Source organism: Salmo salar, chromosome 17 (genome assembly GCF_965601325.2).
Source record: "Salmo salar chromosome 17, fSalSal1, whole genome shotgun sequence".
Taxonomy (NCBI): Eukaryota; Metazoa; Chordata; class Actinopteri; order Salmoniformes; family Salmonidae; genus Salmo; species Salmo salar.
Window position 1 is genome coordinate 47,811,926 of NC_138307.1, and position 24,354 is coordinate 47,836,279.

The following is a 24,354-nucleotide window of genomic DNA, read 5'->3' on the forward strand; positions in this document are numbered from 1 at the left end:
GATAAATCAAATCAAAGTTTGTCACGTGCACCGAATACAACAGGTGTAGACCTTACAGTGAAATGCTTACTGACAGGCTCTAACCAACAGTGCAAAAAAGGTATTAGGTGAACAATAGGTAAGAAATAAAAACAACAGTAAAAAAAGACAGTGAAAAACAGTAGAGAGGCTATAACAGTAGCGAGGCTACATACATGCACAGGTTAGTCGGACTGATTGAGGTAGTATGTACATGTAGATAAGGTTAGAGTGACTATGCATATATGATAAAGGGAGTAGCAGTAGCGTAAAAGAGGGGTTGGCGGGTGGTGGGTGGCAGGACACAATGCACATAGCCCAGTTAGCTAATGTGCGGGGGGCACTGGTTGGTCGGTGGGGGGGGGGGGGGGCACACAATGCAAATAGTCCTGGTAGCCATTTGATTACCTGTTCAGGAGTCTTATGGCTTGGTGGTAAAAAAATAAATAAATAACTGAAGCCTTTTTGTCCTAGACTTGGCACTCCGGTACTGCTTACCAGGCGGTAGTAGAGAGAACAGTCTATGACTGGGGTGGCTGGGGTCTCTGACAATTTTTAGGGCCTTCCTGACACCGCCTGGTGTAGAGGTCCTGGATGGCAGGCAGCTTAGCCCCAGTGATGTACTGGGCCGTACGCACTACCCTCCGTAGTGCCTTGCAGTTGGAGGCCGAGCAATTGCCGTACCAGGCAGTGATGCAACCCGTCAGGATGCTCTCGATGTTGCAGCTGTAGAACCTTTTGAGGATCTCAGGACCCATGCGATATCTTTAGTTTCCTGAGGGGGAATAAGCTTTGTCGTGCCCTCCTCACGACTGTGTGTTTGGACCATTCTAGTTTGTTGGTGATGTGGACACCAAGGAACTTGAATTTCTCAATTTGCTCCACTACAGCCCTGTCGATGAGAATGGGGGCGTGCTCGGTCCTCCTTTTCCTGTAGTCCACAATCATCTTCTTAGTCTTGGTTACGCAAGGGATAGGTTGTTATTCGGGCACCACAAGGCCAGGTTTCTGACCTCTTCCCTATAGGCTGTCTCGTCATTGTCGGTGATTAGGCCTACCACTGTTGTCGTATGCAAACTTAATGATTGTGTTGGAGTCGTGCCAAGCCATGCAGTCATGGGTGAACAGGGAGTACAGGAGGGGACTGAGCACGCACCCCTGAGGGGCTCCAGTGTTGAGGATCAGCATGGCAGATGTGTTGCTACCTACCCTCACCAACTGGGGGTGGCCCGTCAGGAAGTCCAGGATCCAATTGCAGAGGGAGGTGTTTAGTCGCAGGATCCTTAGCTTAGTGATGAGCTTTGAGGGTACTATGGCGTTGAACGCTGAGCTGTAGTCAATAGGCGTTCCTTTTGTCCAGGTGGGAAAGGGCAGTGTGGAGTGCAATAGAGATTGCATCATCTGTGGATCTGTTTGCAAATTGGAGTGGGTCTAGGGTTTCTGGGATAATGGTGTTGATGTGAGCCATTACCAGCCTTTCAAAGCACTTCATGGCTACAGATGTGAGTGCTACGGGTCTGTAGTCATTTAGGCAGGTTGCCTTCGTGTTCTTGGGCACAGGGACTATAGTGGTCTGCTTGAAACATGTTGGTATTACAGACTCAATCAGGGTCATGTTGAAAATGTCAGTGAAGACACCTGACAGTTTGTCAGCACATGCCCGGAGCACACATCACGGTAATCCGTCTGGCCCCACGGCCTTGTGAATGTTGACCTGTTTAAAGGTCTTACTCACGTTGGCTACAGAGAACGTGATCACACAGTCGTCGGGAACAGCTGATGCTCTCATGCAGGCCTCAGTGTTGCTTGCCTCGAAGCGAGCATAGAAGTGATTTAGCTCGCCTGGTACGCTTGTGTCACAGGGCAGCTCATGGCTGTGCTTCCCTTTGTAGTCTGTAATAGTTTGCAAGCTCTGCCACATAAGACGAGCGTCGGAGCCGGTGTAGTACGATTCAATCTTAGCCCTGTATTGACGCTTTGCCAGTTTGATGGTTCGTCGGAGGGCATAGCAGGATTTCTTATAAGCTTCCGGGTTAGAGTCCAGCACCTTGAAAGCGGCAGCTCTACCCTTTAGCTAAGTGCGAATGTTGCCTGTAATCCATGGCTTCTGGTTGGGGTATGTACGTACAGTCACTGTGGGGACGACGTCCTCGATGCACTTATTGATAAAGCCAGTGAATTATGTGGTGTACTCTTCAATTCCATCGGAAGAACCCCGGAACATGTTCCAGTCTGTGATAGCAAAACAGTCCTGTAGTTTAGCATCTGCTTCACCTGACCACTTTTTTTTTTTAATAGACAGAGTGCTTTCTGCTTTCATTTTTGCTTGTAAGCAGGAATCAGGAGGATAGAACTGTGGTACGATTTACCAAGAAAAGGAGGGCAAGGGAGAGCTTTGTGGAGTACAGGTGATCTAGAATTTTTTTCCCCCTCTGGTTGCACATTTAACATGTTGATAGAAATTAGGCAGAACTGAATTAAGTTTCCCTGCATTAAAGTCTCCGGCCACTAGGAGCACCCCCTCTGGGTAAGCAGTTTCCTGTTTTCTTATACAGCTGACTGAGTGCGGTCTTAGTGCCAGCATCCGTCTGTGGTGGTAAATCAACAGCCACGAAAAGTATAGCTGAAAACTCTAAGCAAATATTGTGGTCTGCATTTTATCACAAGATAATCTACTACAAGTGAGCAAAATCTAGAGACTTCCTTATGCACCAGCTGTTGCTTATAAATATGCACAGACAACCGCCCCTCTTCTTACCGGAGTGTGCTGTTCCATCTTGCCGGTGCAGCGTATATCCCGCTAGCTGAATATCCATGTCATCATTCAGCCACAATTCCGTGAAACATAAGATATTACAGTTTTTGATGTCCCGTTGGTAGGATATTCGTGATCGTACCTCATCTAATTTATTGTCCAATGATTACCGTCAATATTACTCGTCAAAGTGCAACGGCAGCTTTCCCACTCGCCTTATTGCAAACAGGATGCATGTTTTGGATTAATTGTATTATGTACAGGCTTCCTTCTTATGTACTGTCCAATTTATAGTAGCTATTACTGTGAAAAAAAATGCCATGCTATTGTTTGAGGAGAGTGCACAAAACACTTATCACGGCAACTGGTTTGATACATTCACCTCTTTAGGTAAATAATGTACTTACATTCAGTAATCTTGCTCTGATTTGTCATCCTGAGGTTCCCAGAGATAAAAATGTAGCATAGTTGTGTTTGATAAAATACATTTTTATATTCAAACGTAGGAACATGCATACAGTTTGAATGTGTGAAGGTTGGTGTATTTTCTGTAGGGAAGCTAATTATCCATCATGTATGACATTCCTGGGAGTGTGTAAACCTACATTTTGTATGTTCTCTATAGTTATGTACTTGAAAATGTATCAATTGACAAATGTGGCACATTTGGGCAGACTTGATACAAAATATTGTCCGTGATTCACGTGATCAATCTGAAACTTTGCACTAACACTGCTGCCATCTAGTGGACAAAATCTAAATTGCTCCTAAACTGCAATATTATGATGGCCATCTTGCATTTCAAAGATTATAAAAAATTTTTTTTTACCAGATCTAACGTGTTGTATTCTCCAACATTCATATCACATTTCCACAAACTTCAAAGTGTTTCCTTTCAAATAGTATCAAGAATATGCATATCCTTGCTTCAGGTCCTGAGCTACAGGCAGTTAGATTTGGGTCACTCATTTTAGGCTAAAATTGAAAAAAATAAAAAATGGTACAATCCTTAAGAGGTTTTTAACCATACTCCGTTTCATCTCCTCAAATTTCGAGCAGACACTACTAAATCGGATGTACCAATGAACATTCATTCTGTTTGGTCACACGCATTGCATTACAGTACCACGTATATCGCTAGCACCATTTTAGTCAAATAAAGATTGTTATACTAGCTGTTTAGTCTTTCATAAATGTGCAATAAGCATGAAACAATTATATAAGGAATTGGCAACTCGTTCTCATTCTGAGATATAAGGTAGGCCACTTGATTTCAACATCTGAACAAAATGGACAGGCTAGCATGCTGTTCAAACAGTTGGAGACAGACAGAAGGTTGTGTTTATATCAATTCAACAACTGTTTTGCCTTGTTAGCCAAATTCAGAGCTTGTGAAATTATACCTAGATCCAAGTTGGCTAAACTTGAAATATAAATATTAGCTGGCTACTCATTAGCAAGTGGGCTTGTGAGATTGTTTATGAGACCGGTGTTAATTATCTATAATGCCTGCTACATTTAGTGAATGTGCATTATGCATGGTTAAATTTCTAACAAAAAGTGCATTTTTATAGACAGACCTGAAAGCCAGATAAGTGTTCATTGCAAAAATTAAGGCCATATCGCTCAGCCCTAATCCAAGGCATCCCAAACATGCTCAATGGGTGACATGTCTTGTGAGTATGCAGGCCATGGAAGAACTGGGACATTTTCAGCTTCCAGGAATTGTATACAAATCCTTAAGACATGGGGCCGTGCATTATCATGCTGAAACATGAGTTGATGGCGGCGGATGCACCTGTGTAATGATCATGATGTTTAATCAGCTTCTTGTTATGCCACATTTGTCAGGTGGATAGATTATTTTGGCAAAGGAGAAATGCTCACTAATAGGGATGTAAACACATTTGTGCATAACATTTGAGAGAAATAAGCTTTTTCTTCTTATGAAAAACTTCTGGGATCTTTTATTTCATCTCATGAAATATGGAACCAACACTTTACCTGTTGCGTTTATATTTTTGTTCAGTGTAAATTCTAATCATTTTTTGTTTTGTTGTTTGTTTCTTCTCATTTTTGTTTATTTCACTTGGTTTGGCAAAGTAAACAATATTGCCCCTTTGAATTTAATTGAAATGAGAGAAAAAGAGGAAAAACAAATCCAAATGAGTCACAGCATTACTTTCTGTGGTTCAACAATGAACACTGAAGCAAAGAAACACATTACTAGTGATGGGTGAAAAATAAATCTCCAGTTACATTTCGCAATTTTTTATATTGTTACTGTAGGTAATGTTAGCTAGCGTTGGCTGTACCTGTACAAAAACTACTGTATTTTTTATTTTTTTATCCTATAGCTTGTTCTCTTATTTTTAAATAGTGAGCCAAACTAACATGTTTTCACCACTTATTTCCCTGACTGATCAAAACTTAGTTTTCTCATACAGTTACTTGTCTCTCTGCAGTAGACACAGTGAGCAATACGTTTAGAATATTAAAAATCGCAATAAAAAAAATAAAAAAAATCACAGTATGTAATCGCAATACATATTCTATCGGCACCTAAGTATTGTGATAATATTGTATCGTGAGGTCCCTGGCAATTCCCTGCTCTACTGATTACAAACACGCAAATTACACAATTCTGTGGATGTTTTTTCCAGCCATGTAGAAAATCACTTCAGAGCTCAGGGTATTGGGAGCAGTCAAGCCATTTCCTCAGTGTGTGGATCTTTACGAGGGGCGCGAGACTCCCCAAGCAGAGCCAAACCAGATCACATGGCAGGACCTTGCCGCCACCCCCCCCCCCCCCTCCCCTCCCCTCACTGGCCATTACCCAGCTCAGAGACCATGTCTTCCAATTTCATTTCAGCTCCACATGTTTTCAGCCAAATTGCAAATCACACTGATTATTTTGCTCCTGTAAGGTCTTCCAAAGTCCATTCAGCTCCCACAGTTCCAGCCAAATGTCCATTGGTCTTTCGCTCTGTTTCATTCTCCTCTCATATGCGCAATACCTCCATTGTATCTTCCTGTCTTTCTCTGAGTTGTATTGAACCAGGTCACAGCATGGCCACTGTCTCAGCTCAATCCAGCCAGACACTTTTGTCACTTCTCCAATACAAGCCATTAGCTGATCTTTATGGGTCTAAAAGGGCAATACCTTCCTAGAGTCAAAGAGAGAACCAAAGCACCAAAAATAACCTTCAAGACAATAGAGGAACTAATTGAATGTTGTTGGGTTTCTGTCATAAAAACAGACAGATCTGGATCTATAATTTCTAGGCTAATAGCCCATCTCCAGCTCAGGTGTAAGATAGTTCCTTTTCTGAAAGTTTGTTGGAGATAATAAAGACGATTCACTCTTATCACTTGTGACTGTTGGGTTGGAGCCAATAAAAAATGTGTGTGTGTGTGTGTGTGTGTGTGTTTGTGCATGCATGTGGGTCTGTGTGTGTTGTGCACATGTTTTATGCCTGCGAGCATGCATGGCTATTGGAATGCTCCGCCTGCCATCACCTGGTATGGTCAAATCATCCACTACCATGTGATCCAGGTTCCTCGTTGCCTCCCATTCCTTTGTCCATGGTGATCTGTGTGTCCAGGACAGGTCTAAAGTGAGTAACTTAGCTCACACACTTTGCTTCCTCCATTCTGGTCTCTCCAATCCTGTCTTCTCAATTTAGTGCAAACAAATAAAAAGAGTCAAGGACAGGATGACACTTTAGAATATTAAGATGCACCCTGAGCATTCAACCAATGGCATTGCCCTTGAGACAGAATTATAGTGAATTAGGGACAGTTCATAAAAACATTTTTCATATTACCCTCCCCTTGTACTTGTAATGTTTACAACCACAAATAACAATAGCTGTAGCGACCCTGTGTAAATAAATGTGGATATCAACTTTGCCACTCCAGCATGCTTTTGTGGCACAGGCGATGCCTAGCAGGGCCAGAAGGTTGAGGGTTTGCTGACCACCACGGATGAGCTCACTCTCCCTGCCTGTTTCATTAGGCCTACACTACGATCAGAGCAGGCTGCAGACAGTGATCAGCTAGGGGGAAAATCAGATGTTCAGCATTGATGCCATATGTAGAATTATATCAAATACTGTATATGCAACACATTTTCCACCAACAGGTTTCTGTGCCAAAGTACCACACAACCAATAAACAAAATATACCGACTTCAGGAGCTTCAATATCACGGTTTGCATTTTCAACACCACAATAAATAGACTGTCAATCTCGACCAACAGAAAATGTATCCCTCCCTATCTTGTAGCCCTACCCAGTCTCGAAGGCTTGGCAATCTCCGAATGTCATTAAAATTGTTGGTGTTTTCTAACAAATGTCTCTTTCCATCAAAATGGCCTCTGCACAGGTTGGATTGAGGTTTAAGTTTGCATACACTTAGGTTGGAGTAATTAAAACTCGTTTTACGACCACGCCACAAATTTCTTGTTAACAAACTATAGTTTTGGCAAGTCGGTTAGGACATCTACTTTGTGCATGACAAGTAATTTTTCCAACAATTGTTTACAGACAAATTATTTCACTGTATCACAATTCCAGTGGGTCAGAAGTTTACATACACTAAGTTGACTGTGCCTTTAAACAGCTTAGAACATTTTCTGGAATTATGTCATGGCTTTAGAAGCTTCTGATAGGCTAATTGACATCATTTGAGTCAATTGGAGGGGTGTACCTGTGGATGTACACTGCGTGCACAATTATTAGGCAAATTGTATTCTCTGGATTAATTTTATTGTTGAACAAACACAATGCTCTCAGTCAATCCAAAATGTTATTGAACCTCAAACCTGAATGTTTAACAAAGGAAAAGTGAGTTGTCTTTCTCAGGGAAATAAGTGTGCACAATTATTAGGCAACTAAATTACAAAAATTCTCTCAACTCACTTGTTTATTCTAAATTTTTAGAGTAAGTGTAACAGATAAGTAACAAAATGACAATTATATAACATTTCTGGCCTTTCAAAAATATTCAGTGACCAATATAGCCAATCTTATTTTCAATAACTGCCATGAGCCTTCCATCCATGGAGTCTGTCAGTTTCTTGATCTGTTCACGATCAATTTTCGCTGAAGCAGCAACCACAGCCTCCCAAATGCTGTATCGTCTTCCCTCACTGTAAATCTCATGTTTAAGAAGGGCCCACAAGTTCAAATAGGATTTAAGTCAGGTGAGGAAGGGGGCCAGGTCATTATTCAGGCATCTTTGAGGCCCTTGCTGGCTAGCCAAGCAGTGGAGTACTTGGATGCATGTGATGGAGCATTGTCCTGCATAAAGATCATGGCCTTCTAGAATGCTGAGGACTTCTTCCTCTACCACTGTTTGACGAAAGAATCTTCCAGAAACTGGCAGTAGGTTTGGGAGTTGAGTTTCAGTCCATCTTCAACCCGAAAAGGTCCAACTACCTCATCCTCAATGATAGCAGCCCATACCAGTACCCCTCCTTCACCTTGCTGGCACCTGACTCAAAGTGGTGCCCTGTGTCCAATACTGATCCAGCCACGGGCCCATCCATTTGGTCCATCATGAGTCACTTTCATTTCATCTGTCCATAAAACCTTTGAAAAATCTGTCTTCAGGTATTTCTTTGCCCAATCTTGACACTTCAACTTGTGAATCTTATTCAGTGGTGGTCTTGTTTCAGTCTTCTTGACCTTGGCCATGTCTCTGAGCACTTGACACCTTGTACTTCTGAACACTCCAGGTAGGTTGCAGTTCTGGAATACGGTGGCACTGGAGGATAATGGGTTCCTGGTAGTTTGACGTTTAATTCTTCTCAAGACTTTTGAAGTTAATTTGCGCCTTTACCTTCCCCATGCGTGTTTAGCGCCCCAGTTGACTATTCACAACAAAATGTTTGAATGTCCGGTGGTCACACCTAAATAGTTTAGCTATTTAAAGAGTGTCACATCTGTCTGAAAGGTATTTTTGGCTTTTCAGTGTTAGTTAAATTTCTTTTTTGGCCCATTTTACCTGAGGTAATGAGGCTGCCTAATAATTATGCACACCTTGATACAAGGTGTTATTCACTTTCGCCACACCCTCCCTCATTACACAAATACATATCACCTGAAAATGATTAAATCCAATAAGCTTTCAAGTTTATATGGTTTGGAGTTCGTAAATGTGAATAGAAACAATGATAAGATCAGCATACTCACTTGCCTAATAATTGTGCACGCAGTGTATTTCAAGGCCTACCTTCAAACTCGGTGCTTCTTTGCTTGACATCATAGGAAAATCAAAACAAAAAATCAGCCAACACCTCAGGAAAATAAAATTGGGAGCAATTTCCAAACGCCTGAAGGTACCACGTTCATCTGAACAAACAATAGTACGCGAGTATAAACACAAGGGGGAGGCTTGCAAGCCGATGAACACCATCCCAACCGTGAAGCACAGGGGTGGCAGATGGGTCTTCCAAATGGACAATGACCCCAAGTATAATTCCAAAGTTGTGGCAAAATGGCTTAAGGACAACAAAGTCAAGGTATTGGAGTTGCCATCACAAAGCCCTAACCTCAATCCTATAGAAAATTTGTGCACAGAACTGAAAAAGCGTTTGAGAGCAAGGAGGCCGACAAACCTGACTCAGTTACACCAGCTCTGTCAGGAGGAATGGGCCAAAATTCACCCAACTTATTGCGGGAAGCTTGTGGAAGGCTACCCGAAACTTTTGACCCAAGTTAAACAATTTAAAGGCAATGCTACCAAATACTAATTGAGTGTATGTAAACTTCTGACCCACTGGGAATGTGATGAAAGAAATTAAAGCTGAAATATATCTCTACTATTATTCTGACATTTCACATTCTTAAAATAAAAGTGGTGATCCTAACTGACCTAAGACAGGGGATTTTTACTAGGATTAAATGTCAGGAATTGTGAAAAACCGAGTTTAAAATGTATTTGGCTAAGGTGTACAGTGAGGGAAAAAAGTATTTGATCCCCTGCTGATTTTGTACGTTTGCCCACTTACAAAGAAATGATCAGTCTATAATTTTAATAGTAGGTTTATTTGAACAGTGAGAGACAGAATAACAACCAAAAAAAATCCAGAAAAACGCATGTCAAAAAGGTTATAAAATGATTTGCATTTTAATGAGGGAAATAAGTATTTGACCCCTCTGCAAAACATGACTTAGTACTTGGTGGCAAAACCCTTGTTGGCAATCACAGATGTCAGACGTTTCTTGTAGTTGGCCACCAGGTTTGCACACATCTCAGGAGGGATTTTGTCCCACTCCTCTTTGCAGATCTTCTCCAAGTCATGAAGGTTTCGAGGCTGACGTTTGGCAACTCGAACCTTCAGCTCCCTCCACAGATTTTCTATGGGATTAAGGTCTGGAGACTGGCTAGGCCACTCCAGGAGCTTAATGTGCTTCTTCTTGAGCCACTCCTTTGTTGCTTTGGCCGTGTGTTTTGGGTCATTGTCATGCTGGAATACCCATCCACGAAACATTTTCAATGCCCTGGCTGAGGGAAGGAGGTTTTCACCCAAGATTTGACGGTACATGGCCCCGTCCATCGTCCCTTTGATGCGGTGAAGTTGTCCTGTCCCCTTAGCAGAAAAACACCCCCGAAGCATAATGTTTCCACCTCCATGTTTGACGGTGGAGATGGTGTTCTTGGGGTCATAGGCAGCATTCCTCCTCCTCCAAACACAGTGAGTTGAGTTGATGTCAAAGAGCTCCATTTTAGTCTCATCTGACCACAACAATTTCACCCAGTTGTCCTCTGAATCATTCAGATGTTCATTGGCAAACTTCAGACAGGCATGTATATGTATTCTTGAGCAGGGTGACCTTGCGGGCGCTGCAGGGTTTCAGTCCTTCACGGCGTAGTGTGTTACCAATTGTTTTCTTGGTGACTATGGTCCCAGCTGCCTTGAGATCAATGACAAGATCCTCCCGTGTAGTTCTGGGCTGATTCCTCACCGTTCTCATGATCATTGCAACTCCACGAGGTGAGATCTTGCATGGAGCCCCAGGCCGAGGGATATTGACAGTTCTTTTGTGTTTCTTCCATTTGCAAATAATCGCACCAAATGATGTCACCTTCTCACCAAGCTGCTTGGCGATGGTCTTGTAGCCCATTCCAGCCTTGTGTAGGTCTACAATCTTGTCCCTGACATCCTTGGAGAGCTCTTTGGTCTTGGCTATGGTGGAGAGCTTGGAATCTGATTGATTGATTGCTTCTGTGGACAGGTGTCTTTTTTACAAGTAACAAGCTGCGGTTAGGAGCACTCCCTTTAAGAGTGTGCTCCTAATCTCAGCTCGTTACCTGTATAAAAGACACCTGGGAGCCAGAAATCCTTCTGATTGAGAGGGGGTCAAATATTTATTTCCCTCATTAAAATGCAAATCAATTTATAACATTTTTGATATGCGTTTTTCTGGATATTTTTGTTATTCTGTCTCTCACTGTTCAAATAAACCTACCATTAGAATTATAGACTGATCCTTTTTTTGTCAGTGGGCAAATGTAGAAAATCAGCAGGGGATCAAATACTTTTCCCCCCACTGTATGTAAACTAAAGTGTATGTAAACACACACGCACACACAGTACAAAGATTTTAAAAAGTGACCGTGATTGCACAATAAACTCAGGGACTTATTTCAACTGTGGTCCTTTTTTGCACATAAGTACATATACAATTACATACAGTGCATTCAGAAAGTATTCAGACCCCTTTTTTCCACATTTTGTTATTTTAGTCTTATTCTAAAATGGATTAAATAAAACGTTCCTCAATCTACACACAATACCCCATAATGACAAAGTAAAAAAACAGGTTTAGACATTTTGTAAATGTATTAAAAATAAAAAGCAGAAATACCTTATTTACATATGTATTCAGACCCTTTGCTATGAGAATCAAATTTGAGCTCAGGTGCATCCTGTTTCCATTGATCATCCTTGAGATGTTTGTACAACTTGATTGGAGTCCACCTGTGGTAAATTCAATTGACTGGACACATGATTTGGAAAGGCACACACACCTGTCTATGTAAGGTCCCACTGTTGACATTGGATGTCAGAGCAAAAACCAAGTCATGCCGTCCCTGGGAGGGGTGCGTCACTTGAGTCACTGACGTGGTCTTCCTGTCTGGGTTAGCACCCCCCCCCCCCCTTGGGTTGTGCCGTGGCGGAGATCTTTGTGGGCTATACTCGGCCTTGTCTCAGGATGGTAATTTGCTGGTTGGCGATATCCCTCCAGTGGTGTGGGGGCTGTGCTTTGGCAAAGTGGGTGGGGTTATATCCTACCTGTTTGGCCCTGTCCGGGGTTTCCCCTCCTGTATTTATGCGTTGGGGGCTGGGCTCTCTCTCACTCTCACACTCTCACACCTGGCCGTGCTGCTGCTCCAGTTTCAACTGTTCTGCCTGCGGCTATGGAACCCTGACCTGTTCACCGGACGTGCTACCTGTCCCAGACCTGCTGTTTTCAACTCTCTGGAGACAGCAGGAGCTGTAGATATACTCTCAAAGATCGGCTATGAAAAAGCCAACTGACACTTACTCTTGAGTTGCTGACTTGTTGCACCCTCGACAACTATGATTATTATTATTTGACCATGCTGGTCATTTATGAACATTTGAACAACTTGGCCATGTGCTGTTAATCTCAACCCGGCACAGCCAGAAGAGGACTGGCCACCCCTCATAGCCTAGTTCCTCTCTAGGTTTCTTCCTAGGTTCTGGCCATTCTAGGGAGTTTTTCCTAGCCACCGTGCTTCTACACCTGCATTGCTTGCTGTTTGGGATTTTAGGCTGGGTTTCTGTACAGCACTTTGAGATATCAGCTGATGTAAGAAGGGCTATATAAATACATTTGAGGTCGAAGGAATTGTCCGTAGGCTCCGAGACAGGATTGTGTCAAGTCACAGATCTGGGGAAGGGTGCCAAAATAAAATCTGAGGAATTGAAGGTTCCCCAAGAACACTTTGGCCTTCATTCATTCTTAAATGGAATTAGTTTGAAATCCCCAAAACTCTTCCTAGAGCTGGTCGCCCGGCCAAACTGCGCAATCGGGGGAGAAACCCTTGGTCAGGGAGGTGACCAAGAACTCAATGGTCACTCTGACAGAGCTCCTCTGTGGAGATGGGAAAACCTTCCAGAAGGACAACCATCTCTGCAGCACTCCACCAAATCAGGCCTTTATGGTACAGTGGCCAGACAGAAGCCACTCCTCAGTAAAAGGCACATGACAGCCCGCTTGGAGCGTGCCAAAAGGCACCCAAAGGACTCTCAGACCATGAAAGAGAAGATTCTCTGGTCTGATGAAACCAAGATTGAACTCGTTGACCTGAATGCCAAGTGTAACATCTGGAGGAAACCTGACACCATCCCTACAGTGAAGCATGGTGTTGGCAGCATCATGCTGTGGGGATATTTTTCAGCAGCAGGGACTGGGAGATATTCAAGAAGACTCAAGGCTGTAATCGCTGCCAAGAGATGCTTCAACAAAGTACTGAGTAAAGGGTCTGAATACTTATGTAAATATGATCGTTTTTTTATGTTTAATACATTTGCAAAAATGTATACAAACCTGTTTTTGCTTTGTCATTACGGGTTATTATGTCTAGATTTGAGGGGGGGGGGGGGGGAAACTATTTAAGCAATTTAGGAATAAGGCTGTAACGTAAAAAATGTTTGGAAAAAGGGGTCTGAATAGTTTCCCAATGCACTGTAGATAAAGACACATTATAGAGATAGACAAAAAAAGGTTCTACTGTTCACACATTAGCCAGCTTTTGACATGCTTTTTAAAAGTGGATATGGTATTGAGTTGCTGTGGTAGTTTTTTTCCACTCAACAGGGCCGGTATATAAAAATGTGTTCTCACCAGATTGAATTATAATAGTCTAACAGTGAATATTAGAGAGTCTGACATTATGCTGGTGGACATCTCTAACAAATAGAAAAACAGTTGGATAGGTACCTGGGGGCTAAGTCAGTGATAATTCTGTGGACCAGACCAAGTTGAAATAATAACACAATTTTTTCTACAGATACTCATTTTAAGCAGCTACGATGGCTATGAGGGGCGGAGTTTAAGTACACTTCCTACAAGCTTGTTTTGGCTGGTCTGTAGCTCAGTCTTTAGATGTTTGGGGTTGCTGATGAACCATGATGTGCAGGCATAAGCAAAGTGACACTGGACTATAGCAAGGTTTCCATCCAATTGGTGACAGATTTACATGCAAAAATGCATATTTTCCCATCAGAGTTGTGTTTCCATCAAATTGACTAAATATGTAGTGCACATAAAAATTACTTTAGAAGTTAAATTCCCATGTACTGAATACAAAAATAAATGGGTTTCCCTACAGACCCCCTCCATGCCCCGCATGCACCAGAGTGTGACTCAGAACCAGCATTTACCTAACATGCCACAACCCTCCATCTCTTCTGCAGAGGCAGACACATAAGGGGTAATATGTGACTTATTCCCTGGAGGTGATAGAAATAACACATTTGAATGGATTGATTCCTCTAGAAAATTAAGCTAATGGTTCAGAATGGAATGGTCAGATATTGAGTAACTAGTTATTGTGTGTGTTTGTTATGAAATTCATTTATTTCCCTTTTATTCAATTGAGTCCATTGTGAGAGATCTAAAGAGAATTTCCTTGTGAAGTAGGCCTACACTTTGTTTCAATAAAACAAATGGGTTTCCACCACATTTTCAACTCTAGGCCAACTGATGGTTTTGCCACAAAGAAATGTGTTTAGGTGTAGTGCATGTGCCCACTCTGGTCTTGGCACGTGCGCTTTAGCCAACACCTGGCAGATACAGTGCGGGTATAGCCTACATGAGATTATTATGGACAAAAGCGCAAATAAATGATTTGTCAAACTGCAGCCAAGCATCGATCATCATGTCATCAGAATAAGACCACCCTGTGAAGTTCATCTGTAGCCTAATAAAATGGCATGCTTTCCCCTGATATCGCGATAGTTGTTATCCGACATGTACTTTACTCACATAAAAAAGGCCGACAGGAGACATATGAAGTAGCCTAATCAGACTAAAACATTGTGACTGGTTGAGTTTATGCCCCCCCCCAAGTAACTTTCAAACGGTCCCTTAGCTAATGAATATCTGACATCATCCAGGCCCCAAACTGGCCATCATCAATAAACCCTGTGACTGTCACCTGAAAGATGTCCAAGGCGACCCACAGCTAGAGCCATGTTTCCACTCTCAATCTTACTTTCCATTTCAAATTATAGGCCATCATTCAGTTCCATAAACAAAGCAGACAGGAGGGCTGCCAAGCCTTTAGAGAGGAGAGAGAAATAAATGTTGTTCCAACAGCCAGAGGAGAAATATTTTAACTGTATGAAGTAACCCAACTGACATTGGTTAAAATATGAATTTGAGAGGAAAGTGGGGTGAGGGAAGGGTTTCTGTCCAAAGTCTAGTAATGAAGCCCTTTATCTACTTCCCCAGAGTCAGATGAACTTGTGGATACCATTTTTGAGTTCATTTCAGGTTGACCATGCCTGACTATTTCTCAATGCTTACCCTCCACTACAAGACTGTTGTTTGAGGGAGTTAGTTTGTTTTGGGCTGAAACAGAGCACAACCACAGGGATAGGAAACCCACGTTGTGTTCTCCAAATACCAAAATGTCAATAAAACATGTTTAATTATAAATCTGCAAATCTAATCCAGAGTCAGGGAAAGCTTGCTGGGCCAGTGCTCCTGTAAAAAAGAGAAATAACGGATACTTAAATATATATGTTTTATGCCTCTGCGTCCAGTATGAAGGAAGTTAGAGGTAGTTTTGCAAGCCAGTCATTGTGCTAACGCTACTTAGCAATTCCGCTAACTCTAGTTGTCAACTTCCTTCTAACTGCACACAGAGACATAAGAAAAAACTACCACAAAACTTTTGGATTGATAATAGTGGCTGTCATTAAGTCAGCCAATTGGTGACAGTTGTGTTGATAAGAGGAGTGGCAGTCCCACAGAGACAAGATGGGGAGGAAGATCTGACATCTAAGGACGCTGTCAGATTCAGGTGCACGCTGACAGGGAGAGAAAATACCAGGAGAGAGGGGGAAAGAGGGAGGAAGGGGAGAGATGAAAGGGAGAGGGGACAGACACATTGACAGGTATCCAGGAAAAAGAGGGAAAGAAAGGAACAAGCGAGAGAGAGGTGTGAGAAAAGGGGAGATTGGGCCCCGCTATGTACCCTAACATGTCATGGTACCACTGGTCCCTGTGGTGCCCCTCTGCCCTCCTCTTCAATCAGAGAGGTAATGAGGCCTTAGGAGCACAGGTCTCAGAGCTTATCACTGATTAGACACATCCCTGAACAAGCACTGAGAAAACCAGACACCACAGATTACCATAAGCACAGCCAGACACCACACGAGTGATGTTCCCCTATACAACAGGGAACCACACAATAACTACAGTATCACAGAGAACCAGCCAGACACAACAAATCAGATGCACAGTTGAAGTCAGAAGTTTACATACACCTGAGCGAAAAAATTTTAAAAACTCAGTTTTTCATTTAATCCTAGTACAAATTCACTGTATTAGGTCAGTTAGGATCACCACTTTATTTTTAGAATGCGAAATGTCAGAATAATAGTAGAGAGAATTATTTATTTCAGCTTGTATTTATTTCAGCTTGTATTTATTTCATCGCATTCCCAGTGGGTCAGACGTTTACATACACGCAATTAGTATTTGGTAGCATTAATTGTTAAACTTGGGTCAAACGCTTTGGGTAGCCTTCCACAAGCTTCCCACAATACGTTGGGTGAATATTGGCCCATTCCTCCTGACAGAGCTGGTGTAACTGAGTAAGGTTTGTAGGTCTCCTTCCTCACACACTTTTTCAGTTCTGCGCACAAATGTTCTATAGGATTGAGGTCAGGGCTTTGTGATGGCCACTCCAATACCTTGACTTTATTGTCCTTAATAAGCCATTTTGCCACAGCTTTGGAATGATGCTTGGGGTCATTGTTCATTTGGAAGACCCATTTGCGACCAAGCTTTAACTTCCTGACTGATGTCTTCAGATGTTGCTTCAATATATCCACATAATTTTCCTTCCTCATGATGGCATCTATTTTGTGAAGTGCACCAGTCCCTCCTGCAGCAAAGTACCCCCACAACATGATAGTGTGCTTCACGTTTGGGATGGTGTTCTTCGGCTTGCAAGCGTCCCCCTTTTTCCTACAAACATTTACATTTTTTTTTACATTTTAGTCATTTAGCAGACGCTCTTATCCAGAGCGACTTACAGTAGTGAATGCATACATTTCATACATTTTTTTTCTTCCTCCTACTGGTCCCCCTGTGGGAATCGAACCCACAACCCTGGCGTTGCAAACACCATGCTCTACCAACTGAGCCACACGGGACCACGATGGTCATTATGGCCAAACAGTTCTATTTGTTTCATCAGACCAAAGGACATTTCTCCAAAAAGTACGATCTTTGTCCCCATGTGCAGTTGCAAACCATAGTCTGGCTTCTTTTGGCGGTTTTGGAGCAGTGGCTTCTTCCTTGCTGAGCGGCCTTTCAGGTTTTGTCGACATAGGACTCGTTTTACTGTGGATATAGATACTTTTGTACGTGTTTCCTCCAGCATCTTCACAAGGTCCTTTGCTGTTGTTCTGGGATTGATTTGCACTTTTCGCACCAAACTATGTTCATCTCTAGGAGACAGAACGCGTCTCCTTCCTGAGCGGTATGACGGCTGCGTGGTCCCATGGTGTTTATACTTGCGTACTATTGTTTGTACAGATGAACGTGGTATCTTCAGTTGTTTAGAAATTGCTCCCAAGGATGAACCAGACTTGTGGAGGTCTACAATTGTTTTTTTTTAAGTCTTGGCTGATTTCTTTTGATTTTCTCATGTCAAGCAAAGAGGCACTGAGTTTGAAGGTAGGCCTTAAAATACATCCACAGGCACACCTCCAATTGACTCAAATGATGCCAATTAGCCTATCAGAAGCTTCTAAAGCCATGACATCATTTTTGGAATTTTCCAAGCTGTTTAAAGGCACAGTCAACTTAGTGTATGTAAACTTCTGACCCACTGGAATTGTGATACAGTGAAATAATCTGCCTGTAAACAATTGTTGGAAAAATTACTTGTGTCATGCACAAAGTAAATGTCCTAACCGACTTGCCAAAACTATAGTTTGTTAACAAGAAATTTGTGGAGTGGTTGAAAAATGAGTTTAACCTGTTGGGGGTAGGGGGCAGTATTGACACGGCCGGATAAAAAAAAACGTACCCGGTTTAATCTGGTTACTACTCCTGCCCAGTAACTAGAATATGCATATAATTATTGGCTTTGCATAGAAAACACCCTAAAGTTTCTAAAACTGTTTGAATGGTGTCTGTGAGTATAACAGAACTCATATGGCAGGCAAAAACCTGACAGGATTCTGAACAGGAAGTGGCCTGTCTGACAAGTTGTTGTTCATCTTGGCTCTTTTTATTGAAGACTGAGGATCTTTGCTGTAACGTGACACTTCCTACGGCTCCCATAGGCTCTCAGAGCCCGGGAAAAAGCTGAATGATATCGAGGCAGCCCCAGGCTGAAACACATTTACGCTTTTGGCAAGTGGCCGATCAGAGGACAATGGGCTTAGGCGCGTGCCCGAGTCGACCCCATGCTTTATTTTCTTTCGACTGTTTACCTAAATGCAGATTCCCGGTCGGAATATTATCGCTTTTTTACGAGAAAAATGTCATAAAAATGGATTTTAAACAGCGGTTGACATGCTTTGAAGTACGGTAATGGAATATTTAGAATTTTTTTGTCACGAAATGCGCCATGCTCGTCACCCTTCTTTACCCTTTCGGATAGTGTCTTGAACGCACGAACAAAACGCCGCTATTTGGATATAACAATCGATTATTTGGGACCAAACCAACATTTGTTATTGAAGTAGAAGTCCTGGGAGTGCATTCTGACGAAGAACACCAAAGGTAATAACATTTTTCTTATAGTAAATCGGACTTTGGTGAGTGCTAAACTTGCTGGGTGTCTAAATAGCTAGCCCTGTGATGCCGGGCTATCTACTTAGCACATTTTGCAATATTCTTTCACCGAAAAGCTATTTTAAAATCGGACATCGAGTGCATAGAGGAGTTCTGTATCTATAATTCTTTAAATAATTGTTATGCTTTTTGTGAACGTTTATCGTGAGTAATTTAGTAAATTCACCGGAAGTTTGCGGGGGTATGCTAGTTCTGAACGTCACATGCTAATGTAAAAAGCTGGTTTTTGATATAAATATGAACTTGATTGAACAAAACATGCCGTATTGTATAACATAATGTCCTAGGGTTGTCATCTGATGAAGATCATCAAAGGTTAGTGCTGCATTTAGCTGTCTTCTGGGTTTTTGTGACATTATATGCTAGCTTGAAAAATGGGTGTCTGATTATTTCTGGCTGGGTACTCTGCTGACATAATCTAATGTTTTGCTTTCGTTGTAAAGCCTTTTTGAAATCGGACAGCGTGGTTAGATTAACGAGAGTCTTGTCTTTAAAATGGTGTAAAATAGTCATATGTCTGAGAAATTGAAGTAATAGCATTTCTAAGGTATTTGAATAACGCGCCACAGGATTCCACTGGCTGTTACGTAGGTGGGACGATTTCGTCCCGAAGGCCCTAGAGAAGTTAATGACTCCCACCTAAGTGTATGCAAACTTCCGACTTCAACTGTATGTACCATGTACGGAAATAGCAAGATAATGCAATAGCTGAACAATTCATACATTCTAACTCATACAGAGGTAGAACCAATCACTGAATTGGGAATACAGTGCTAGTACAATGAAATACTTTACGGAACGGTTAGGTTTCGTAAATTGTTATTTACTGCTGGTCTTTAATTATTTGTTATTCTTATCTCTTACTTTTTTCGGGGGGTATTTTCTTAAAACTGCATTGTTGGTTAAGGGCTTGTAAGTAAGCATTTCACGGTAAGGTCTACACCTGTTGTATTCGGCGAACACGACAAATAACATTTGATGTGATTTTCGTGCGCTTTATTACACCAAGCCAAGAATCAATTTCCCCAGGACGATCCGACGGGTACTGAGAAATCCAGCCCCTTATTCATATTGACTGGACTCTGGTCCACACAGAAATGTACTGTGTCATAATGACAGTAAATAGGCATAGCCCAACCTAACCACAGCAGAGCCATCCACCTACAGTAGCCTACAGTACCCACATGTAAACATGATATCAGATGACTGCAGGCAGGGAGGGAAGAGAGAGAGTTATCTGTACTAACAGTCTGGGCCTCCATTGGAGCTCTGGGCAGAGAGAGAAGAAATTAAGTTAGAATGAGTGAGAGAAAGAGGGAGACTCTTATCCCTTCATCAGACACACAGTGTGTGTGTGTGTGTGTGTGTGTGTGTGTGAGAGAGAGAGCAGAGCCTTGTTTGTGCGTGTGGTGTGTGAGAGAGAGAGCAAGAGATCAGAGCCTTTTAGGCACACACACCTGGCCGCGTTACCATGGTACCTCACCTCCTCTCTGGGGTGTGATGAGTGTGAAGGCATTCCCTACTGACCCCCTCTATGCCCAGCAGGCACCAGAGCTTGACTCAGAACCAGCATTTACCTAACATCCCTTATGTATATAGTGCCACAACCCTCCATCTCTTCTGCAGAGGCAGACACATAAGGGGTAATGTGTGACTTATTCCCTGGAGGTGATAGAAATAACACATTTGAATGGATTGATTCCTCTAGAGAATTAAGCTACTGGTTCAGTATGGTTGTCATGAAAATAATTCCCCTTTCATTAAATTGAGTCAATTGAGAGAGATCTAAAGGGAATTTCCTTGTGAAGTAGGCCTACACTTTGTTTCAATATGACATGTGTTATCCAGGCTGTATCACAGCCGGCCGTGATTGTGAGTCCCATAGGGCGGTGCACAACTGACCCAGCATCGTCCCGGGTTTGGCAGTCATTGTAAATAAGAATTGGTTCATAACTGACTTGCCTAGTTAAATAAAAGGTAAAATAAATTGAGTGGTTAGAAAGTCTCACTTTGTGTGTCGTCTTTCCTTTAATATCAGTTGATTAAATAACGAGTGACAGTCCAGTGACAACACTATGATTCCCATTCCAGTGAGGCCAGTATTCCCTCAGTTGAACTATTCTAAAAGGACCCATTACCTATATAAGGTTGGGAAGGAACTGGGGAGCCGTTATGCAACAGGAAGGCAAGTCTCCAGAGAAAGAGGGTGGTTTAAAATGGGCTAGTGATACACCCTCGACCCACTATATCTAGCCTACCCTTCTATTCCAGCTCACACTTAGAATAGGCTACATCAAATCACTGACCTACTCCTGGCATAAAGTTTAGCTTTCGTCAAATGTAAATGTATTTGTGTGCTTCTGATCAGTTCGGTGAGTGACAGCCCACAACAAACCACGAGTCAGAACAAGTGTCAAATTATACAGTGAGAACAATCTTCTAACATATGGCAGTGTAGCAAGATAGGGAATGTTGGTATTGTTGTTTATGCCTATTCAAGTCTGTTGACGTCCATTGACAGTCCTCCAACAGGAATAATGCCAGGTTACTGCCTATTAAATACATGATAGTTCAAAGTTGATTGTAAACTTTCCACCCAAAAGTAAAACAAAAGGAGAAATTTGAACACCGCACTCTTATCTAGATACAATGTAGCCTAAAGTAATTATCAACAGTGCCGTTGGTTGAACATTCTTCAAAATGTTACTACAACCACAACGGAAGATAAAAGCCCGAATATTTGCCCATACCATATCCTGCTTCCGTGAAAGTCATACCAACCCCCGAAAAAAATGGGTCACACTGAAGCCATTCTCTTACCTGCAAGACACAGTGATTTCAACTTTGGTGGCAGGGATGGAAGCATTGAGCGGGTCGAAATCTCCTATTGACGCCATGTTGCGAAGCTATTGTAATTGTTCAAGATGGAAAATATTTTTGTCCAACCCCTTTTAGCAGTAGCAATCGGACAAACTACACCTCCTTTAGTGAAACGAGAACGAATGCATGTGGACGGAACGACGATGAATGCTCCGAGTAGGCTACTAGCGGTGGAGTGACGTCTATGGGGGGTGATAAGAGACATATATAAGCCTAGGCAACCGTACCACCTGACATGACATGAAGCCTTACTGACGTCGGGTGAAGCCTGTGTCGCATGTTAATGGAAGTAATAATGTGCATAGTTTATATTTATATTAATTAAATCTCAATCATAAATGTTAGAAACTTACAATTTTTCCCATGCAATTAGATATTCTGACGTAGCCAACTTGAACTATAGTGTAGCCTACACTTGTGTGTTTCCTGTTATCACTAATGGCCTAGAAAAGATTATGTCCAATCTATAGGTAATCTGTCTTTCCCTCAACACCTCATGGTATGTTATTTTATCTCACTGTATGCAGATTTAAATGTTGTTAGCCAATCACAGACTGTGTTGTTACCAGTTCTATCAAGTATAAATGTAAAATGGTTAAGTTTAGTGTTAGTTTCGGGTTTATCGTCAGGACGTCCCAAGGAATCTGGATAGCAGTGACCGTTCATAGAGTGAGAAACGGGCACGGTATTTGAAAGCTCGGCGACGACACAGACATACATTTTTTTTTACAAGCAGCAGAAGCGGTTTTCGAGTGTCTGCTCAAGATAGTTTCCTTAGAGATGATGAAAAGAACTACCAAGATGTCCTTGATCCAATTGAGGAGTAAGTAGGCTATATTTAAGTTGTGATATCATTAGGAAATATTTAGGCCACCTGTGTTTATAAGTCCAATTTGATTTATTTGAAAATAATTACTTTTTGTTGATAATGAGTTGATAACGTATTGTCGAAAGCACGTAGGCAATATTATTTACTGTGTTGATAGGGGAGTAGGCTAGTGTACATTTGACTTGAAAAAGACACAAACACATAATCTAATCAAAGTAATCAAAGCAAAATTATTGCACCTATTGAAATATAATGCGTTTTTAGTGTGTATTCTGTTGCATTAAAAATGCCACTGTTGCCTATTTTTTTATTATTTGTATTTCACCTTTATTTAACCAGGTAGGGTAGTTGAGAACAAGTTCTCATTTGCAACTGCGACTTGGCCAAGATTAAGCATAGCAATTTGACACATACAACAACACAGAGTTACACATGGAATAAACAAAACATACAGTCAATAATACTGTAGAACAAAAGAAAACAAAAAGTCTATATACAGTGAGTGCATATGTGGTAAGTTAAAACCTCTTGGGGCTAGGTGGGACGCTAGCGTGCCACCCGTGGTGCACTCCATCAACAGCAGGTGCATTTCAAGAGCGGCAAATTTGAATCCAAATAAATGTCAAAATTCAAATTTTTCAAAAATACAACTATGTTACACCATTTGAAAGATAAACATCTCCTTAATCTAACCACGTTTTACGATTTCAAAAAGGTTTTACGGCGAAAGCATAAATTTAGAGTATGTTAGGACAGTACATTTACAAGAGTTGTGTGTAATGTTTTGTCAATTCAAAGACAGGGTCACCAAAACCATAAAACCAGCTAAAATGATGCACTAACCTTTTACAATCTCCATCAGATGACACTCCTAGGACATTATGTTAGACAATGCATGCATTTTTAGTTCTATCAAGTTCATATTTATATACAAAAACAGCGTTTTACTATGGCATTGATGTTGAGGAAATCGTTTCCCTCCAATAACCGGCAGTCAAGTCAGCGTCAGAAATTAAATAATTAAAATTAGAAAACATTGGTAAAATATTATATTGTCATTTAAAGAATTATAGATTTACATCTCTTGAACGCAATCAACTTGCCAGATTTAAAAATAACCTTACTGGGAAATCACACTTTGCAATAATCTGAGCACTGCGCCCAGAAAAATACGCGTTGCGATACAGACTAGACGTCATGTTGGGGAGATCTAAAATCGAAAATACTATGTAAATAATCCATTACCTTTGATTCTCTTCATCAGATGTCACTTCCAGGTATCACAGGTCCATAACGAATGTAGTTTTGTTCAAAAAAGCTCATCATTTATGTCCAAAAATCTCCGTCTCGTTAGCACATGATGTAAGCCAGCCGGACTTCTCGTCATGAACGAGGGGAAAAAATATATTTCCGTTCGTTCAAACATGTCAAACGTTGTATAGCATAAATCATTAGGGCCTTTTTTAACCAGAACATGAATAATATTCAAGGTGGACGAATGCATACTCTTTTATAACGTATTGGAACGAGGGTACCCAACATGAACTAGCGCGCCAGGTGTCTAATGGGACATCAACGTTCCATGGCTCTTGTTCGGTCAGATCTCCCTCCAGAAGACTCAAAACACTTTGTAAAGGCTGGTGACATCTAGTGGAAGCAATAGGAAGTGCCAAAATATTCCTAAACCCCTGTGTTTTTCAATGGGATAGGTTTAAAGTCAATACAACACATCAGGTATCCACTTCCTGTCAGAAAATGTCTCAGGGTTTTGCCTGCCAAATGAGTTCTG

General features: G+C 41.7%; 1 protein-coding gene across 2 annotated transcripts in view; it reads right to left on the bottom strand.

Annotated features, from left to right (window-relative positions):
* Positions 1-21,932, bottom strand: part of LOC106575987 (copine-8) — a 150,474-nt gene extending 128,542 nt beyond the window's left edge. For both annotated transcript variants that reach the window (XM_014152770.3, XM_014152769.3), the window contains exon 1: positions 21,677-21,932. In XM_014152770.3, coding sequence (XP_014008245.1) covers positions 21,677-21,753 — 77 coding nt within the window. In that variant the 5' untranslated portion in view covers positions 21,754-21,932. The remainder of the gene's footprint in view (positions 1-21,676) is intronic.
* Between the last annotated feature and the right edge of the window lie 2,422 nt (positions 21,933-24,354).